General features: G+C 36.7%; 1 protein-coding gene and 1 pseudogene across 1 annotated transcript; both read right to left on the bottom strand.

Annotated features, from left to right (window-relative positions):
* Positions 1 to 133: 133 nt before the first annotated feature.
* LOC121434662 lies at positions 134 to 2,584 on the bottom strand (annotated as a pseudogene).
* Positions 2,585 to 7,550: 4,966 nt separating this feature from the next.
* On the bottom strand, positions 7,551 to 13,748 carry LOC121434640 (zinc finger protein 431-like). The gene is made up of 3 exons (XM_041633581.1): positions 13,715 to 13,748; positions 13,457 to 13,517; positions 7,551 to 9,585 (listed from the first exon to the last, which is right to left on the bottom strand). The coding sequence occupies exons 1-3, from the start codon at positions 13,746 to 13,748 to the stop codon at positions 7,551 to 7,553; spliced, it is 2,130 nt and encodes a 709-aa protein (XP_041489515.1).
* Between the last annotated feature and the right edge of the window lie 5,723 nt (positions 13,749 to 19,471).

Below are 19,471 nucleotides of genomic sequence, written 5' to 3'. Positions count from 1 at the left end.
ATGAAGGAACCTAGCGAAGGCTGAAGTCTTGAGATTAGATCACATTAAAATGCTGGACACTAGCTCAGACAAGTTCAGGACAGGAGAAAACTGGGGAGTCAGACTGACAGACTTAGTGAGACAGACTGTGTCTCTACAGTGGAGGTCCCCATAGTTCTATAATCTGCTCTGCATTGGTATTGGCATTTGATGACACAAACAGAAAGTCAAGATCCCTATCTTTGCAGATCACTTCCTGCTTGATGGGTGTGAAGTCCACAATGAAGAGGACTGTAAAGACCATGTTAGAGATATAACCATTTGTGTTCATAGGTTTCATGTACATGAAACATGATGATACTATAGAAAAATAGGACCACAGCAAGGTGCTCCAAGCAGGTGGAAAAGCATTTGCAGGGCCTGCTGGCTGAGAGCACCTTTAGGAAGGTGACCAGGATTGGCATGTCAGAAAGGCTAATGAGGTACTTGAGTAGAGGTAACAGAAGGATGGCATCCACAAGGACAAAGTCATTTTTAACTGATATGTCACCACAGGCCAGCTTCAGCACACCCAGGACCTTGCAGGTGAACTTTCTAAATACTTGGTGGCCATACAATGACAGTCTCATGGCAATGACTGTTTCTGTCAACTACCTGATGACATAGAATACCCAGACGGCTCTTGGAGGCATTGAGAAAAAGCTGTGGCTCATGTGCACAGGTACCTGAGTTGCTGACAAATAGCAAGGTAGTAATCACAGGCTGTGATGACAAGCAGCAGGCATTCTGTGGAGCCTGTGGAAAGTCTCAGATGCATCTGGATGTCACAGCCATCAGAGAGATGGTCTTCTGGGATGAGAGTAGGTGGAACAGCATCAGAGGCACAAAAGTAGATGTGTAGCAGATTGTCTAAATGGAAATATTACTCAGAAATTGTATATGGTGTGTGTAGGCAGGGATCAAACATACACACAGTCATGAAGGCAGTGTTCGGAGCAGGGTCACCAGGTTCATAACTGAGCACAGAGGAAAGAATAGATCTTCCAGGGATGAGTAGTCAGAAAATTCCTTCAAGATAAATGCAGAGACTTTTGTCCTGCTTCTGGTCTACATAATGCAGAGTTATGCCTGGATACACAGTAGAGTGGAAGGAGAGAGCATGCAGTGTTTTGAGAACACAAAAAATTTTAAGGTCTTTTCCAACATGGATACACATTCTGTGACTTGAAGACAGTCTCCTCATCTTCTGTAGGTTACATCGCATCCATGTGACTAGTGAGGATAACATCCCTAAGAGGGGGGCTGGAGAGATGGCTCAGCGGTTAAGAGCATTGCCTGCTCTTCCAAAGGTCCTGAGTTCAATTCCCAGCAACCACATGGTGGCTCACAACCATCTGGAATGAGGTCTGGTGCCCTCTTCTGGCCTGCAGGCATACACACAGACAGAATATTGGATACATAATAAATAAATAAATAAATTAAAAAAAAACATCCCTAAGAGGGTATTTATGGAAGTATCAATAGGCAGAATCACAGAGAGCCAAAGCTGAATGAGAAATAAAGGTCTTTACTGTAGGATTCTTAAAACGTTTCAATGGCTAATGTTTATTGGAAGCTCTCCAAAAGCAATGTAGACTATGCACTTCCAAACTTACCTGAAGTTACATCCACTTCACCTCTTATCCTATCACAGAGAAGTGACCTGAAAACAGCATTTGAGAGCTGGTAGCCTGGATAAGAGGTCCTAAAACTTACACACATACTGGAATTATTTGGAAGACTGTCAAAACACAGTGTGTGTTCCTTCCAGAGTTTCTGGCTTAGGGCAGATGTGTGCTGTTGCTGCTTTGATGGCATAGGAATGAATGTCTCTAAAGGTCCTGCTGACTTTGCTGCAGCCTCTAAGCCATGGCTTGCACTGTTCTCACTATCTGGAATATTTTCATTTTTTCCTCACCTGTAGTAGCTGATCTGTCTCTTCTGGTTCTGTTTGTCACACTGTATGCTTTATATCTCAGGAAGGGGGCAGATACTGACCTGTAAACCTGTGAGGAGGAACACCCCCAGAGAGATAATCTGTTAGGTGCTTTGTATGGGCTACAGCTTTATAAGATGTCCTTTTGTGTTTCCATCTCTACTTAAGAATCAGAAATGGTTTTAGAATTAGACAATGTCTATCCTTCTCTAAATCCAAGCATGATGTTAAAAGAAAAATTCAAAACTCTGTCTCATGTCAACAGTCTTCTGGTATGGAACAGAAAGAAGATCAATTTTGAAGGAATATTTTACTTTCCTTCATGCCCATTTTGTCTTTATCTTATCTTTCAATGAATATATGTCTACATGAATAATGCTTACATTTTCATCAAAGAACAGCTTCCAAGAAGAAGACATTGGGGACCCACAATGTCTCTACCTGGTTGATATGACGGCATGATGCTGATAGCACTACGAGACCAATTTATGGGTACAAGCTGCAGATATGGTGCACCTTCTTACATTGTTCTGGCCAGAATTCCAAATAAGAAATTCAGAAAAACCCTATCAAATACTCAGAAACCATTTGCAATTATCCAAAACAGCCATCTTGAAATTTAACCATCATTTTGCGTTTATAATATCCCATAGAAATAACATCGTCCCTGGAAGCAATTCTAGAAGATGCCATTCTCTCTCCCAACAAAGTTTGTCGTCACAGTCAGGAACAACATTTACGAGTTGATTATTACTAATATAGGATTGTCAGGAGCCATTTCAGGCTTCTCCTTTCTCACAGGGCATTGAAGTAAAAATCTTGAGACAGAAAACTTAAAGTTAGCCAAATCATTATGTGCTGATCGTGGAGACTCAAGCTCTGGAAAGTACCACAAAGTGTCTTCAGGGCTTGCTGCTATCACTAACAGCAGGTGTTCTAGCCACTGACCTTGCAACTGCCCTGCTTAGCTCTCAAACTGCCCCACTTAGTTGCCTAGCTACCAAGCCCCTCCTTCCCTTCCCCCTTTCCTGAGTTCCCCCTGCCCGAGTACCTTTCTGAGGAGTATTTAAGGCATGAAACTTGCTTCAATAAACGGATGCCTTGACAAAATACTGCTTGGCATCCGTTTCTCTTTCCTCCCAAGTCTTTCAGATAGTGCCTCTTCAAGACCCTGGAGTAACTTAGGACCTGCTGGGTGGGTCATAGGATTGGGTGAAATGATGTACACCCAGAGATCTCAAAATGAGCGAAAATGGAATTGGATAATAGGTAGATTACTTACTCCTACTAATAAGTTTGTAATAGAAGGAATACTTGTGAAATATTTTTTATGGATTTACATTGGTATACTTTTGTATATTGACACAAATTCGAATTATATTTATTATATAGACTGTTTTGATTTTTGTTTAGAATATTTGTAACAACTATATAAGGTTATTATGTCAGATTGTATAAATGTATGATTCTACCTGTTTAAAACATATTTTTATTGATGCAATTTTATGATATATTTATCATATTGCATTATATTACTCTACCTCTGATCAAGATTTTTATACATTGTTTACATTTTGAAGTCATTGTCCTGCTTTACTGCATAGTTCTTTAAAGATTGTTTTATATTCTGATATGAAGTCTTATTCTTCAACACTGTGATGAGACTTTGGTTGATTGGTCAGTCAGTTGTCTGTCAACTACTACACTTTTTGGAAGCTGCTAGACTGCACTACCTGCCTACTCAAGTAATATTATTGCTCTTCTCAGGTCTTTGATGGGGTTGAAGATGAGATAATCATACTTACCATCCTCTTATGATCTAGTTAAGCCATTTCTACTACAACCTGGACTCCTTAGGATAAAATGCTTATCAAACCATTAGGATGTATTCCTTCCTTAATATTGATTATGCTTATTGTAATTCTAACTTTAATTTTGACATCTTGTGTACAGAGTTTTGTATAGGGTTTGGAATTTCGTATTAAGTTAAATGGGTAGGTGCTGTGAGAGCTCCTTCAGTCAACAGCTTTAAAATATCAATGCACTTGGGCATGGTCTCTTACAGTATGAATGAATCTATAAAGGGTATAGTTGCTCTCTTGAATCCAGTTCTTGATTCTGGATGCTAGCTATATTGTATATGAGATCCATTGCTCTGTAGGTGCTCATCTGACCTATAAAAGCCCAAGGTATTCTTACACTCTAACTTGGTGTTTTCAGAAGTCAAAGATTCAATTAGTACTCACATAGTTCAGGGTCTGTCACTCTGACTTGTACAGCCTTCAAAATTCATCATTAAAACATGAACTCAGTGTTACATGATGAACTTAGAATGAATGCAGCTACATTAGGTAAAATCAAGCACTTCCGTCTCAAATGTTTCATGTGTGATTATTGGTTTGGGAAGATTGGGAGATATGGTATAAATCTTTAATTTTCTGTTGGAAAATGTGTGGATTGTTTTTAATTAAATATCATAAATCAGTCTGCCTTAGCAAGAGGAAGTATTTCATTCAGCTACAAAACTAAGAAAAGTTCCATATTTCAGCTATTCATTTTATACTATCACTTTGTTTAATTCACCCACAAACGGCTGTGAATCAAGGATTTTTTAAATTGTTTTTTATTCAACTATATTTATCCACTATTCACCCTTCCTCCCCCATCCCATTGTCCCATGATTCACATGTTCCAAATTTACTAAGATCTTGTCTTTCTCTATGTCCTATATAGAATAGATTTATGTATGTCTCTGTTTGTTTCCTCTTTGTTGTATATGTTCTGGGCATTGTGAATTGTAGGCTGACTGTCCCCTGTTTTATATTGAAAAGCCTCTTAGGAGTGAGTACATATATTTTTTCTTTCTGGTTCTGGGTTAACTCACTCTTTTATGATGTTTTCTAGGTCCATAAATTTGCACATAAATTTCAAGATGTAATTGTTTTTATCCACTCTGTAGTACTCTACTGTGTAAGTATACCACAATTTCTTTTTCCATTCTTCTGAGGAGGGGTTGTTTTCAGGTTCTGGCTCTGACAATATTGCTGTGAACACAGTTGAGCATTTGTCCTTGTGGTATGATTAAGCATCCATTGAGTACATATCCAAAGGGCATGACTGGGTTTTATGATAAGTTGTTTCCTAATTTTCTTTCATTTTTTTTTTTAATTTTTGGTTTTCTAAGACACGGTTTCTCTTGAGCTTTGGAGCCTGTCCTGGAACTAGCTCTTGTAGACCTGGTTGGCCTTGAAGTCACAGAGATCTATCTCTGGCTCCCAATGTGCAGGGATTAAAGCCATGCCTCACAACCCGGCAGGTGACTTTCTAATTTACGGAATAACCATACTGATATCCAAAGTAGCTGACTCAGTTTGTAACCCCATCAAAAATGCAGGAGTGTTCCCTTAACTCCACATCCTCTCCAGCTTAAGTTGTCATCAGTGTTTTGATCATGCCTATTGTTACAGATGTAAGAGGGAATCTCAAATTTGTTTAGATTTTCATTTCTCTAATGACTAAGGAGTATGGAAATTTCCTTAAGTGTCTCTCAGTCATTTTAGATTCATATGTTAAAAGATTTTTTTTTAGGTCTGTACTCCATTTTTATTGGAGTACTCCATTTTTTATTTGATGATCAATTATTTAAGTTCTTTGTATGTTCTAAAGATCAGTCTTCTATCCAATGTGGTTTAGGTGAATATCTTTTCCCATACTACAGGCTGCCTTTTTTTGTATTGTTGATCATGTCCTTTGTTTTACAGAAACTTTTGCTTCAGGAAATCTCATTTATAATTTTTCTCAGTGTCTGTGATGCCTGGGGTTATAATTTGAAAGTGGTCCTCTTTACCAATGTGTTCAAGTGTACTTCCAACATTCTGTTTTATGTAGTTCAGTGTGTTTGTCTTTATGTTGTAGTCTTTGATCCATTGGGACTTGAGTTTTGTTCATGAAGATAGATGTGGATCTACTTTCATTCTTCCCCACATTGATATTCAGTGATGCCATCACCATTTGTTAAATATGTTTTCTCCATTTTATATTTTTTGGTGTTTTGCCAAAAATCAGGTGTAGTAGGTGAGTGGAGTGATGTCTGGGTCCTAAAATCAGTTCCATTAGTCCTCCTATCTGTTTTTGTGCCAACACCAGGCTCTCTTCAGTACTGCAGCTCTGCAGTCATCTAAAGAAGTCAGGGAATGTGATGCCTGCAGAAATTATTTTTTATGTAGGATTGTTTTGGTTATCCCGCATTTTTTGGCTTTTATATATGAAGTTGGGTGTTTTTATTTTGAGATCTGTGAAGAATTTTTCTGATATTTACATGGGAATGGTAGTGAGCCTGTAGATTGCTATGTTGATTTCTACCTAACAAGGGCAAAGGACATCTTCCCATTTTCTGGTGTCTTCTTCAAAGATTTAATGTTCTTTTCCAACAGTTCTTTCACTTCTTTAGTTGGTAATTCCATAATATTTTATATTATTTGTGGCTACTGTTAAGAGTGATGTTTCCATCATTTATTACTTCAAACCATCTTTCCTTTTCAGAAAATATTCCTTGTAACCACCTTCTATCTACCTTCCTGATGACCACTCCCAATCTTCTGATAACTATAATTATATTCCCAACTTCTAAGGATACTTTTATACAAAACCTACAAGTAAGCGTATGAGTGATTTGACTCTTGATGCCTCTCATATTTCAGTTAATGATATCCTTTGTGCTTAAAAACATTGTTGAAACTTTTAGGATTTTATGGTTCTGGTTTGAGAGCCAAGTTGTGTTTCTTTCACTGGGCCTTTTAATGTTTTGGCTGTTCTCCGGGAGATGTTGTTTCATTATCTAGTTCTGGATTCAGAGACAAAGTTCTTTCCTTTGGCTCTGGTTTGAAGACCAAAGTTGGAATACCCTTCCTGTAACTGAAAAGGATTTATCCATTACTTTGCTGGTTCAAACTAAAATAAAGAGAGTTATAATGATGCATGAACAAATTGTTGACATTTTCAAACTTTTTTCTACACAATAACTGATTTTTGTTAACTGACTGTAAGTGGCTTGACAGCTAAAAGAACAATTTAAAAGAAGCACCCAGCTTTTTCATCAGGTCCAAAAGATTATGATAATATGCACAAGCTTTCTCAGATGACTACACACTAAGTCTTACTCTTATATAAAACACAAAACATTATGACACTGAATTCATTTATAGTTTCACTACAGTATGATTTTTTTCTCATATTTTTGAAAAGTATCCAAATTATCTTCAGGGTTTCTCTACAGAAGGGCTCATATTATGTATTTGGAGATAATTGTGAAAAAGAATTTACCACATTCCATTCACAGGTATCTCTAGAGTATGTTACATTTTAAGCCTTTGAAGAGTACAGGGGTCTGCAAAGGCCTTATCACACTGATATCATTCATAGGGTTTCTCTCCAGTATATGTCCTTCTATACATTTGAGAGCACCATGTTGAGCAAAGGCCTTAACACACTGATTACATTCATAGAGTTTCTATCCAGTATGTGCTCTTTTATGCCTTTGAAGATGACTGAGAAGGGCAAAGGCCTTACCACACTGGGTATATTCATAGGGTTCCTCTCAAGTATGTGTTCTTTTATGGCTTTGAAAATTACTGTGGTGTGCAAAGGCCTTACCACACTGATTACATTCATGAGGTTTCTCTCCAGTATGTGTTCTTTTATGCCTTTTAAGATCACTGTGACATGCAAAGGCCTTATAACAGTGATTACATTCATAGGGTTTCTCTCCAGTATGTGTTCTTTTATGCACTTGAAGATTACTGTGTCGTGCAAAGGCCTTACCACACTGATTACATTCATAGGGTTTCTCTCCAGTATGTGTTCTTTTATGCCTTTGAAGATGACTGAGACGTGCAAAGGCCTTACCACACTGATTACAATCATAGGGTTTCTCTCCAGTATGTGTTCTTTTATGTGTTTGAAGAACACTGTTTTGAGAAAAGGCCTTACTACACTGATTACATTCATAGGGTTTCTCTCCAGTATGTGTTCTTGTATGTGTTTGAAGAACACTGTTTTGAGAAAAGGCCTTACCACACTGATTACATTCATAGGGTTTCTCTCCAGTATGTGTTCTTTTATGCACTTGAAGATTACTGTGTCTTGTAAAGGCCTTACCACACTGATTACAATCATAAGGTTTCTCTCCAGTATGTGTTCTTTTATGTCTTTGAAGATCACTGTGCCATGCAAAGGCCTTACCACACTGATTACATTCATAGGGTTTCTCTCCAGTATGTGTTCTTTTATGGCTTTGAAGGTGACTGTGTTGTGCAAAGGCCTTACCACACTGGTTACATTCATAGCGTTTCTCTCCAGTATGTGTTCTTTTATGTGTTTGAAGAACACTGTTTTGAGAAAAGGCCTTACCACACTGATTACATTCATAGGGTTTCTCTCCAGTATGTGTTCTTTTATGGCTTTGAAGGTGACTGTGTTGTGCAAACGCCTTACCACACTGGTTACATTCATAGCGTTTCTCTCCAGTATGTGTTCTTTTATGGCTTTGAAGATTACTGTAGTGTGCAAAGGCCTTACCACACCGATTATATTCAAATGTTTTCTCTCCAGTTCGTGTTCTTCTACGCAATTGAAGATGAATATGACGTGCAAAGGCCTTACCACACTGAGTACATTCATAGGGCTTTTCACCAGTATGCATTCTTTGATGGTGTTGAAGAGTTCCCTGAAATGAAAAGGCCTTACCACACTGATTACATTCATAGGGTTTCTCTCCAGTATGTGTTCTTTTATGTGTTTGAAGAACACTGTTTTGAGAAAAGGCCTTACCACACTGATTACATTCATAGGGTTTCTCTCCAGTATGTGTTCTTTTATGGCTTTGAAGGTGACTGTGTTGTGCAAAGGCCTTACCACACTGATTACAATCATAGGGTTTCTCTCCAGTATGTGTTCTTTTATGCATTTGAAGATGATTATGTCGTGTAAAGGCCTTACCACACTGATTACAATCATAAGGTTTCTCTCCATTATGTGTTCTTTTATGTCTTTGAAGACCACTGTGCCATGCAAAGGCCTTACCACACTGATTACATTCATAGCGTTTCTCTCCAGTATGTGTTCTTTTATGGCTTTGAATATTACTGTAGTGTGCAAAGGCCTTACCACACCGATTATATTCAAATGTTTTCTCTCCAGTTCGTGTTCTTCTACGCAATTGAAGATGAATATGACGTGCAAAGGCCTTACCACACTGATTATATTCATATGGTTTTTCTCCAGTTTGTATTCTTTTATGTGTTTGAAAAACAGTACATTGAGTAATGTCTTTACCACACTGATTATATTCATAGGGTGTCTCTCTAGTATATATTCTTTTAATCTTTTGAAGATGGCTCTGATCAGCAAAGACCTTACCATGCAGATTACATTCATATGTTTTCTCTCCAGTATGTTTTTGTTTATGACTTTGATGAGTTACATACAGAAAGTCTTTATTATCTTGACCATATTCATAGGGTTTCTCTCCACTGTGTGTTCTCTTATGCATTTCACAATGATTGTGACAAGAAAAGACTTCATCACATTGCTTAATTTCACAGCATTTTTCTCCGCTATGTGTTTTTTCATTCCTTAGAAGATGAGTGTTATAAGACAAGACTTTACCACAGTGAGAATATACTGAAAACTTTTCTCCAGTTTGATTTCTTTCATTCCTGCAAGCAAAATTTACACATGTAAAAGCTTTACCACATTCAATGCAGTTGAACCTTATACCTATATGAATTAACTTCATATTTTTTTTCAAATTGTAAAAAGGAATCTAATATCAAGGTTTTATAGCTTTGTTTAAAATCATGTTTTGTTCTCTCATTGGGGGTCATTTTACATCTAGAAAAAATTTTTGTGATGATAAATTCCATTGTGTCATGGTTTATCTTTTCATCTATAACACTACCTATATTTTTTAGGGTATTTTTTACATTTTTGAAGAGAACTGCATATACTGAGTGCTTTACCTGTTGTAATAAGAGCGTCCTGCTATGTTCCTGGCACCCATGCACTCATATTATGACAGAGTGGCTCTCTAACGTGATGGACTACATCCACTTAAAAACCTGAGAGGTCTTTAGAAAAGGGAGAGAGTTTAATACAGCTTTGGCTTTTTGTGGGTGGCTTGCCACAAAGAAGTTTTCCTGACTCAGCAGCAGGAAAAAACTGGCTGTTTTAAAATGCCGGCTTTCTGGGCTGTGCCGCCATCACCATCTCTGTCTGGCTCCTGCTGGAGACAGAGCTTTTGAATGGAGCATTTGGAGTAAAGTGGTACATCTCACTTGATGGCGATGTGGACTGCCGTGTGCCTGGAACTGTGAGGGCTCAGGGGCACCAAATGGCTCTGAGGCAGGAGAGGCTCAGCTCAACCATGCTGAACTATGCTGGTCTCAGCAGGAACTACCGTAATTACCATAATAATAGCATGGTTAAGGTTTAGACTAGGCAGGACTCAGGTGGTACCATATTACCTGTACATGGTGCAACTTAAGTTTTTAAGAACTGCTTAACATTTTAAGAAATGCTCCTGGATAGTAAAAAAAATTACAGATTCACAATAAAACAGATTCAGACATAAAAGACCACTAAATGAGTCACAGTGTTGGATGAATGTACGTAGGCTTGGGAGAGAGAAGAAAAAGAATATAAAGAATAAAGTTAATGTCTTTAAAAAAAGGGTAAAGTCTTTAAAGAGACAGAATAAAGTAAACTGATAGAGTAAAAATAAGACACATAAAAATGGAAAATTCACAGCGAGTCTGGATTCTTTGTATTATTGTGCTTTCTTTAAAATTTTTGACTGTACAGGAGCTAAGTACAGAGAGACATTTTATTACATGGGCTACCAAGCTGAACCAGAATGGATTTCATAAGGGTATTATGACTTCAGAATTTTGGTTTAAGGATATGATGCTTTGGAATGGAGTTTCTTCTTTTGTTTTCACAGAGGATGAGACCCTGTGGATTGTGTCTATCCCAATATGGTATGATCATGCCCTCCTGAGAGGTTGCTGTGAACACCTTCAGAAAATTACTTCACTCAACTGCCGACTGAGATGAACCTAGCAGACAGGTTATCCCATTAAAGACCTGAATAACAGCACCCCCATTCAGCAGGAAGCAGTTTGGAGAGAAAAAAACTGTGCCCATGTTCCCAAATATTGTTTATAAATGTTCTTTTACATTTAAAGGGGGATATGATATAGGTATGAATAATTTGCATTGGTGTGGATTTTAAGGTCAATTTTGTTATACGTATATGTATTTCAGTATCTTGATTAAGGTATTGTGATTGTGTAGTTCATTTTTAAAATGTAATGTATAATTAGGAAATACAGGTTGTTGATGGATAATCATAAATATTAGTCAAGCTTGTAGTCATGTTAGTTAGATATTCAGGTTATATATAGAGATATATTTCAGTTAGATAGGTATTCTTTATATCTTTTAAAGACTGCAGAATAAGAATATGGCATTTAAATGTTTTAATCCCTTAGGGCTTTTCATGACAATGAGACACATCTGATCCTGGCAGCATCAAGCTACTTCAAGAGGAAGATGGGCATCGAAGAGGCTCCTTATGGAGTTTGATAGCCATTTGGGCAAGAAACTGCTCTTGCCTGGACTGTTGAATAAACTGGACACAGAGAACCTGCAGAGAAAGGACAGCTGAACTTGCCTAAAGGCAAGATGTTCTTTCGGGGTTCCTGATTCATGAAAGAGTCTGCAAGACATTCTGCAGGACACAGCAGAAAGTGACTGAACTGTCTTTGAAATTTCCTGCTTCATGGAAATGTCTGCTGAACACTATGGGTCTGAAGGCCGAAGACGGATGCCCCAACGATACAAAAGAACTTTGGGTGACTGTACAGGGAGCAAGATGTCTCTGTCATTTCTAGAGTTTTGGATTTCTTGTTTACTTAGGTAATATTATATCACTCTGGAGTCTTGATGGAGTTGAAGAATAAATAAATAGTTATAGTTTTCCTTAGTTATGATAAAAGATAAAATAGATATAAATATTGTAACTGTAATTCTTGCTTGATAACTGTTTTGCTATATGTAATTGTACTATGTTAAAGTTAAAGCCTTTCTTTTTTGTTTAAACAGAAAAAGGGGAAATGATGGAGGTGGGTCTTGTATCTTATCTGTTGCTTTCATTGGTTAATTAATAAAGAAACTGCCTAGGCCCATTTGATAGGCCAACCCTTAGGTGGGTGGAGTAAAGAAAACAGAATGCTGAGAGAAAGAAGCCCAGTCAGGGAGTCGCCATGATTCTCCCATCAGACATAAACACAGGTTAAGATCCTCCCTGGTAAGCCAGCAGCCCAAGGTGCTACACAGAATATTAGAAATGGGTTAGATCAATATGTATGAGTTAGCAAATAAGAGGCTGGAACTAATGGGCCAGACAGTGTTTAAAAGAATACAATTTCCCTGTAATTATTTCGGATAATGCTAGCCATGCGGGTGGCTGGGTGCCAGGAACGTAGCCCGCCACTCTTATTACAACATTTACAAACATTACTCCATTCATAATTTTACTATATTGTGAATCATTATACATTTGGTAAGTGAACTAAGACACCCAGAAGTATTTGCATAGACCTAGAGCTCATGTTTGTTTGTTTGTTTTTGTTGTAATGTGAGTTTGTATTTATGTATTAACCATGATGATAGAAAATAAATTAACTTTGTATTTGTGGATCAAATTAAACATGTATACTCTACATAGGAACTACAGTTTATCTTCTTAATTGTTCTTAAGGAGAGGTAAGCTAAATATTTCCATATTCCTATTCCATATTCCTATGCTCATACACTTGTGTCAAGAGTGACATATCATATATATATATATATATATATATATATATATATATATGAAAAAATCATATATATATATATATATATGAAAAAAAGAATAGTGTATAAAAGATTTCCAAAATGAATCCACAAGGTTCAACTTTCAGAGACTTGAGGTATAGATATTAAGGTTTTTCCACATCACTGCCCCTTGACCCTTGACTAATCTGATTTCACTAAACTTAGCACAGTCACAAAAAGTATATGAGTGATACAAGGCTTACCATGGGCTATTGAATTAGTAGAAAGTTTTGCAGCTATACTCATCATCACTGAAATATGTATACATTTTCTGTCATGAATAGCAAGAAGCAAATGAAGCAGCAGTTCTACAACATAGCTCTCATGATGCTATGAATCAAATGGTGATATCTGTTTAGGCATTGCTACCTAGACTTTTTCTTAAATGAAGGCTTTGCAGATGCAATTCATATACAAGAAATTGAGGTATATGGATTTGTGAGAACTTAAAAACCATCAATATATTTAAAGCTGTGCTTATTTACACTTTTGCTTTTGTTTTAAAGTTCCAGAACACATTACAAACTATTTAAGGGAAATTGTTATGAACTTGCACAAGAAAATTACCTTGCATGTCTTCTAGAACATTTACAATGCTCTTTGGTGTTAAGGTCTTCCCAAAAGTATCCTAAAATACAGTACCAGAATAGAAGTTATATTATTTAAGAATGTGCAACAATTAGCTTATTATCTTAAGTGCACCTAAAAACTGTGACTGTGTTATTCACCCCATTATTCTTTCTCTAAAACAAATTACAGAACAAAATTATAAACCAAGGAAAAGTTGTCTCCATATTTTGAAACATGAAAGAAATTCATTTTCACCTATAGTAGTTAGGTTCCAGTAGGTCTCCAGCATCACATCTTTGTAGAGATTCTTCTGGGAAGGATTCAGTAAATCCCACTCTTCCTTAGTGAAGTTGATGTGCACATCATCATAGGTCACTTCCTTCAAAAATATACCATACATGAGTACAGTGTAAGTATGAGAGTGAAATGCATACTTCTTTGACAGTATAGTTTTACAATTCTGGTGTTCCCCATTCTTGTTCCATGACATCGACAGTCACTTTAGAAGGAAATTGAAAAGGAGAATCAATTCTGTTATTTCTGTGTCATTTGTATAGGATACCTCCTTATATGAGCAGTATCTATTCATGGGGAAAGAAAAAGAGAAAAGATCAACAGTATGTTGTATGCATGAGAAAATTAATGCCTACAGAAAGGAAAAAAAAGATGGGCAAACTGGGCTTATTGGTGTATTTTGCCTTTACCACAATGCTCAGCAAACAGAGGTAGGTATATTTGTTTCTGAGATGAATGCCAGTCAAGATTTAACAGAACTGCTTATCCATTTTTGGATACCATGTATTTTGTCAGAGGTTGAGGCATGAGCATGTCTTTGACCAAAGGCCAGTTTTGACAACAAGAAAACAAGCTTTGAGTGTCTCCGGTGCTCAACATTCTCTGGAAATAGACAATGCTACCAGTAGTAATTGTGTCTCACTTCAACAGTACCCTAGGTTATGTAAAATCCATATTTTACAGCTGTTTGAAATGGCTGATTTACCTATCTATTCAACATTTATTCTTCATGTGTGTGAAAAACCTGATTATTCTAACTATAAGTAAGACAAACATAGATGACTATTGATCTATAATTCTAATACCTATATAACTTAAAGACTAAGACTTCATATTAGAATATTGTACAATAAACAACTGTACAACAAATGAGGACAATGGGCTCAAAATGTAACCAATGAATAGGTATCTTGATCAGTGGAAGAAATGTACATTGCAATTTGATAAATATATTTATTAATATATAAAATGTTTTAAGCATTGGTAGAGCATGAATGCATACAATATTCAATATTTAACATTATATCAACATACAAAAATCTATATCAAAGCAATTGCCTATAAATTATAACTCACAAGAATTCACTCTATTACTTACTTATTATTAATGTATGTAAACTCACACTATCTTATTCCATCCAATTTTCCCTTTTTTTTCAAAGAAATCCCTGAGCCCATAAAATTTCCCTTCCAACCCACAACCCTATACCAATTATAACCAACCCCTAAATGATGTCCCTAACCTTAGGACAAACTTTGTTGGGAGAGGGGATGTAGTCTTTTAGAATTACTTCCAGCTGTCATGGGGGCGATGTTCTTTCTATGGGATCCTGCGAAACTAAAATGATGGTTAAGTTCCAAGATTACTGTCTGGTATAACTGCAAATAGTCTCTGAGTATTATGTAAAGTTTTTCTGATCTTCTTCTTATAAGGTCTGTCCAGAACATTGTAAAAAGTGGACCATTTCAGCTAACCAGGTTGGAACCATCTTGAGCAGCTGGTATGTAAAACACGTCTGGTAGTAGCACTATCATCATCATGCCATTGTATCAACCAGGTTGAGTTGTTGTTGTGGGGCCCCAACTTCTTCCTGAAACTTCAGAAATTACTGCAGGAAAATTCATTGTGCATTGTGGAAAACTGAAACATTATTTATAGTCATATACAGACATATATATTCAATGACATGTACAATAGACTTGAAAGTAGAAATGTAGAAAAGTGAAAATTTTTCTAAATTCTTCTTTCTGTCCTATGATCCTGACATTGAGAGAGAAACTCTGAATTTTTATTTTAATGACATGCTTGGATTTATAGAGGGACAGAGCCAGTGTCCATCTCCAAAACCAGCTCTATATATTCATAAATATACATCCACTTACAAAAGGCACCCAATGAAATGATAGGATAAAAGTGTACATTACTGAATCTAAAAAAAAATAAAGAGGCATATATGTGTATGATGTAAAAGTATAGATCATTAAAATTAATTTAAAAAGGCAACTACTTATTTATATATTTTATATTGATATAGATATGGATGCTCCCTTTTGATATAAACTTGACATTTTTATCAAAACATACTGTCTATGATTTTTATATTCTTACTCAAACCATTTTATCTAATTTAACTCACTTAAACATGTAATGAAAATTTCTAGTCCTTGAAAGTTATTATTATAAACCAATTAGGATATAAAGTACTGGATGTTAGTACTTTGTTATTTATTACAATGGAAATTATACTCAAGTTAGGTATGTTTTCAACATTATATGGAATGTCATTAGCTGATTCAAATGTAAATAAATACTTTAGAGAAAATGGTTGGTGAAGTAAAGCAAACTTTGTCTCCTTGGGAATTACTTCTGAAAATATACAAAAAGGTGATTGTATTAATTATTCAGCATATAAAATAGTGTTATAAAAATTTGAGCCCAAAAGTTAAAAATTAGGAGAGGTTATATGTGGAATCTTAATAAATTTCAGAAATTGTTGCAAGACATTGACCATCTATATCCCATTATTGGAGTAAAAAATTGAAAATAGTAATTAGAACCAAACCATAAAAGGTGACAAGTCAAAGAGAATTATCATCTAAAGCAGAAAAAAATGGTTTAGTAGAAATAAAATTATAAAAGGTACTTATGGATTGTTTGGATCTGGAGTTTGGTTACATTCAAGACTTTTTTTTTTGATACAGGTTTCTATGTAGCTTTGGAATGTGTCCTGGAACTACCTCTTATAGTCCAGACTGGCCTTGACCTCCACCTGCCTCTGCCTCCCAAGTGCTGGGATTAAAGGCTTGAGCCACCACCTCCTGGCCGTCATTCTAGACATTTTATGCTCTATGCATTCCCTATAGGTATTTTACTGCAGAGGAAAGATATTATCTTATAATCGATATTTTAAACATATAAACATACTGAAAGACTAAAAAGTTATGTGGAAAAGAAACTGAGTTGTTTTTAAAAAGAAAACTGAAACTTCGTCTATTAGCAAGAATTTACCAAGGTTAAATTTTAGCATGTTTAGTCCAGTGCTCAAGTGTGGGTCTCTGTCTCTATCTCCATCCATCACCAGATGAAGATTCTATGATGATATGCAAGATATTCGTCATTATTGCACTGGAGCACTGGACTGAGCTCCCAAGGTCCCAATGAGGAGCAGAAGGAGGGAGAACATGAGCAAAGAAGTTGGGACCACAAGGGGTGCACCCACCCACTGAGACAGTGGAGCTGATCTATTGGGAGCTCACCAAGGCCAGCTGGACTGTGACTGAAAAAGCATGGGATAAAACTGGACTCTCTGAACATGGCGAACAATGAGGGCTGATGAGACGCAAAGGACAATGGCACGGGGTTTTGATCCTGCTAAATGTGCTGGCTTTGTGGGAGCATAGCCAGTTTGGATGTTCACCTCCTGGATATGGACGGAGGGGGGAGGACCTAGGACTTACCACAGGGCAGAAAACCCTGACTGCTCTTTGGACTGGACAGGGAGGGGGAAAGGAGTGGGGGGAGGGGGAAAAGGGTGGGAGGAGGGCGAGGGAAATGGGAGGCTGGGAGGAGGTGGAAACTTGTTTTTTTTTCCTCCTTTTCTCAATAAAAAAAATTTAGCATGTTTTACTAATGTTGAAATTGAATCATTATGGACAGGAAGTGAACATTGGCAAAGAGCTTACAGTAATTTCTTGGGAGAAATTAACAACAAATATCTCTTTAGCCATAATATTAGTGATCATATAGGGAAATAACTATTTCTAGGGAAAGGTTTCATCTAGCTTCCTGTATTTAATTTTGGGTTTGAGTCTCTCTCTGATATCTACACATACATAACAAATACTCATCTTTAACCTCTTACAGATCTGCTGCATATGACAATTAAAATGATTAAGTTTTTTTGCAATGAAATATGAGCATGCATTACAGTGACTCTGAAGTCTCCAAAAGAAGTGTGAGTCACACAAGGAAGATTTCAACTGCACTATGTAATTGTTTCACCATCTAAACACCAGGTTTGGACTACACACTGCTCGGGACAGTATCAAAATGGTACACTGAGATGATTGAGACACCTGGGAACATATGTTTTAATTAAGCAAACAGTTCATTTTGGAGGTTTGAGGAAGAGATGATGGGCAAAAACACAGACAGATTGAATGACAGAATTGAATCAAAGACCCAGATATTAATCCTCACACCTATGAACACCTGATTTTTGACAAATAAGCTAAAATTATACAATGAAAAAAGAAAGCATCTGCAACAAATGGTTATGGCATAACTGGATATCAACATGTAAGGAATGCAAATAGATCCATATCTATCACCATGCTCAAGTCCAAAGGGGATAAAGACATTAATATAAATCTGATCACACTGCAACTGAAAAGAGAGAAAGTGAGGGCTGGAGAGAAGGCTCAGCCGTTAAAGGCTAGGCTCACAACGATAAATATGAAGAGAAAGTGAAAAGTAGCTTAACAAGCATGGAACAGAAGACCACTTCCTAAATATAACACCTGAAACGCAGAGTCTGAGAGGAAAAATAAATAAATTGGACCTTCTGAAACTGAGAAACTTCTGCAAAGCAAAGGGCACAGTCAGTAACACAATAAGGCTGCTTATTGGATGGGAAAATAAATTTCCAATCCCATATAAGATAGAAGACTGATCTCCAAAATATATAAAGAACTCAAGAAATTAAACATCAAAATTTCAAATAATTCAATTAAAAATGGGGTACAGAACTAAACAGAGAATTTTCTATAGAATAATCTCAAATGGCCAAAAGACACTTAAGGAAATGTTCAACATCCTTAGCCATCAGGGAAATGCAAATCAAAATGACTCTGCAATACCACCTTACACCTGTCAGAATGGCTAAGAACAAAAACACCAGTGACTGCTTATGCTGGAGAGGATGTGGGAGTAAGGGGAAGACTCTTCCATTGCTGGTGGAAATGCAAATTGTACAACCACTCTGGAAAACAGTATGTCAGTTTCTCTGAAAATTAGGATTCAACGTAACTCAAGACCCAACAATACAAATGACAATAGTGTAAACTCCTTTATACATTAATATTGGTTTTCAAGTAGAGGATATTCATGCTATAATCCACAGACACAGCGTTAGTTAACAACAAAGGATCAAGGGAGGGATACATCAATCTCCCTGAAAGGGGCACTAGAATAGGTCTTCTGAATTGAATGGCGGTAGTTGGGTATGGAAATAGGAGAAATCAGGATCAGGGTGGTTGGATGTAGGGAGAATAAGGAAAGACTACAGGAATTGGGGAACATTTAGGAGTTGGTATGGTACCTAGTAGAGTAAATACTCATTAGGTTGTATAAAAATGCCACTAGCAAGGACTTTTAGGAAAGAGGGATAAAAAGCCTGTGGAGTCTTTTCTAACCAGGCGAAGTATTCAATGTTGGGACTGAAACACCAACCCAGCAACAGTCACATCTACATCTAGTCCTGATTGTAACATGTGTTGAGTTATTTGTTCCCCATAACTTGTAGGAGTAAACAGCAAATAACTTGTGAAACTTCAGGCCCATTCCATTAGAAGGAGACAATGCCCATCCTAATTGGATGTCCAAGAACTGAAGCTCACTTCACTACAGGTCTGTGATAGAACCAAACAAGATAGGAAAAAAGTCCAAGAAATGACTTCTCATGATATTCTGCTATTCTTATAGAATGGTGCCTCAGC

Source organism: Microtus oregoni, unplaced genomic scaffold, assembly GCF_018167655.1.
Source record: "Microtus oregoni isolate MIOR12 unplaced genomic scaffold, Mior012 000044F_ref0000062, whole genome shotgun sequence".
Taxonomy (NCBI): domain Eukaryota; kingdom Metazoa; phylum Chordata; class Mammalia; order Rodentia; family Cricetidae; genus Microtus; species Microtus oregoni.
The sequence above is the reverse complement of the archived record's forward strand: the minus strand, read 5'-3'. Positions and strand labels throughout refer to the sequence as shown.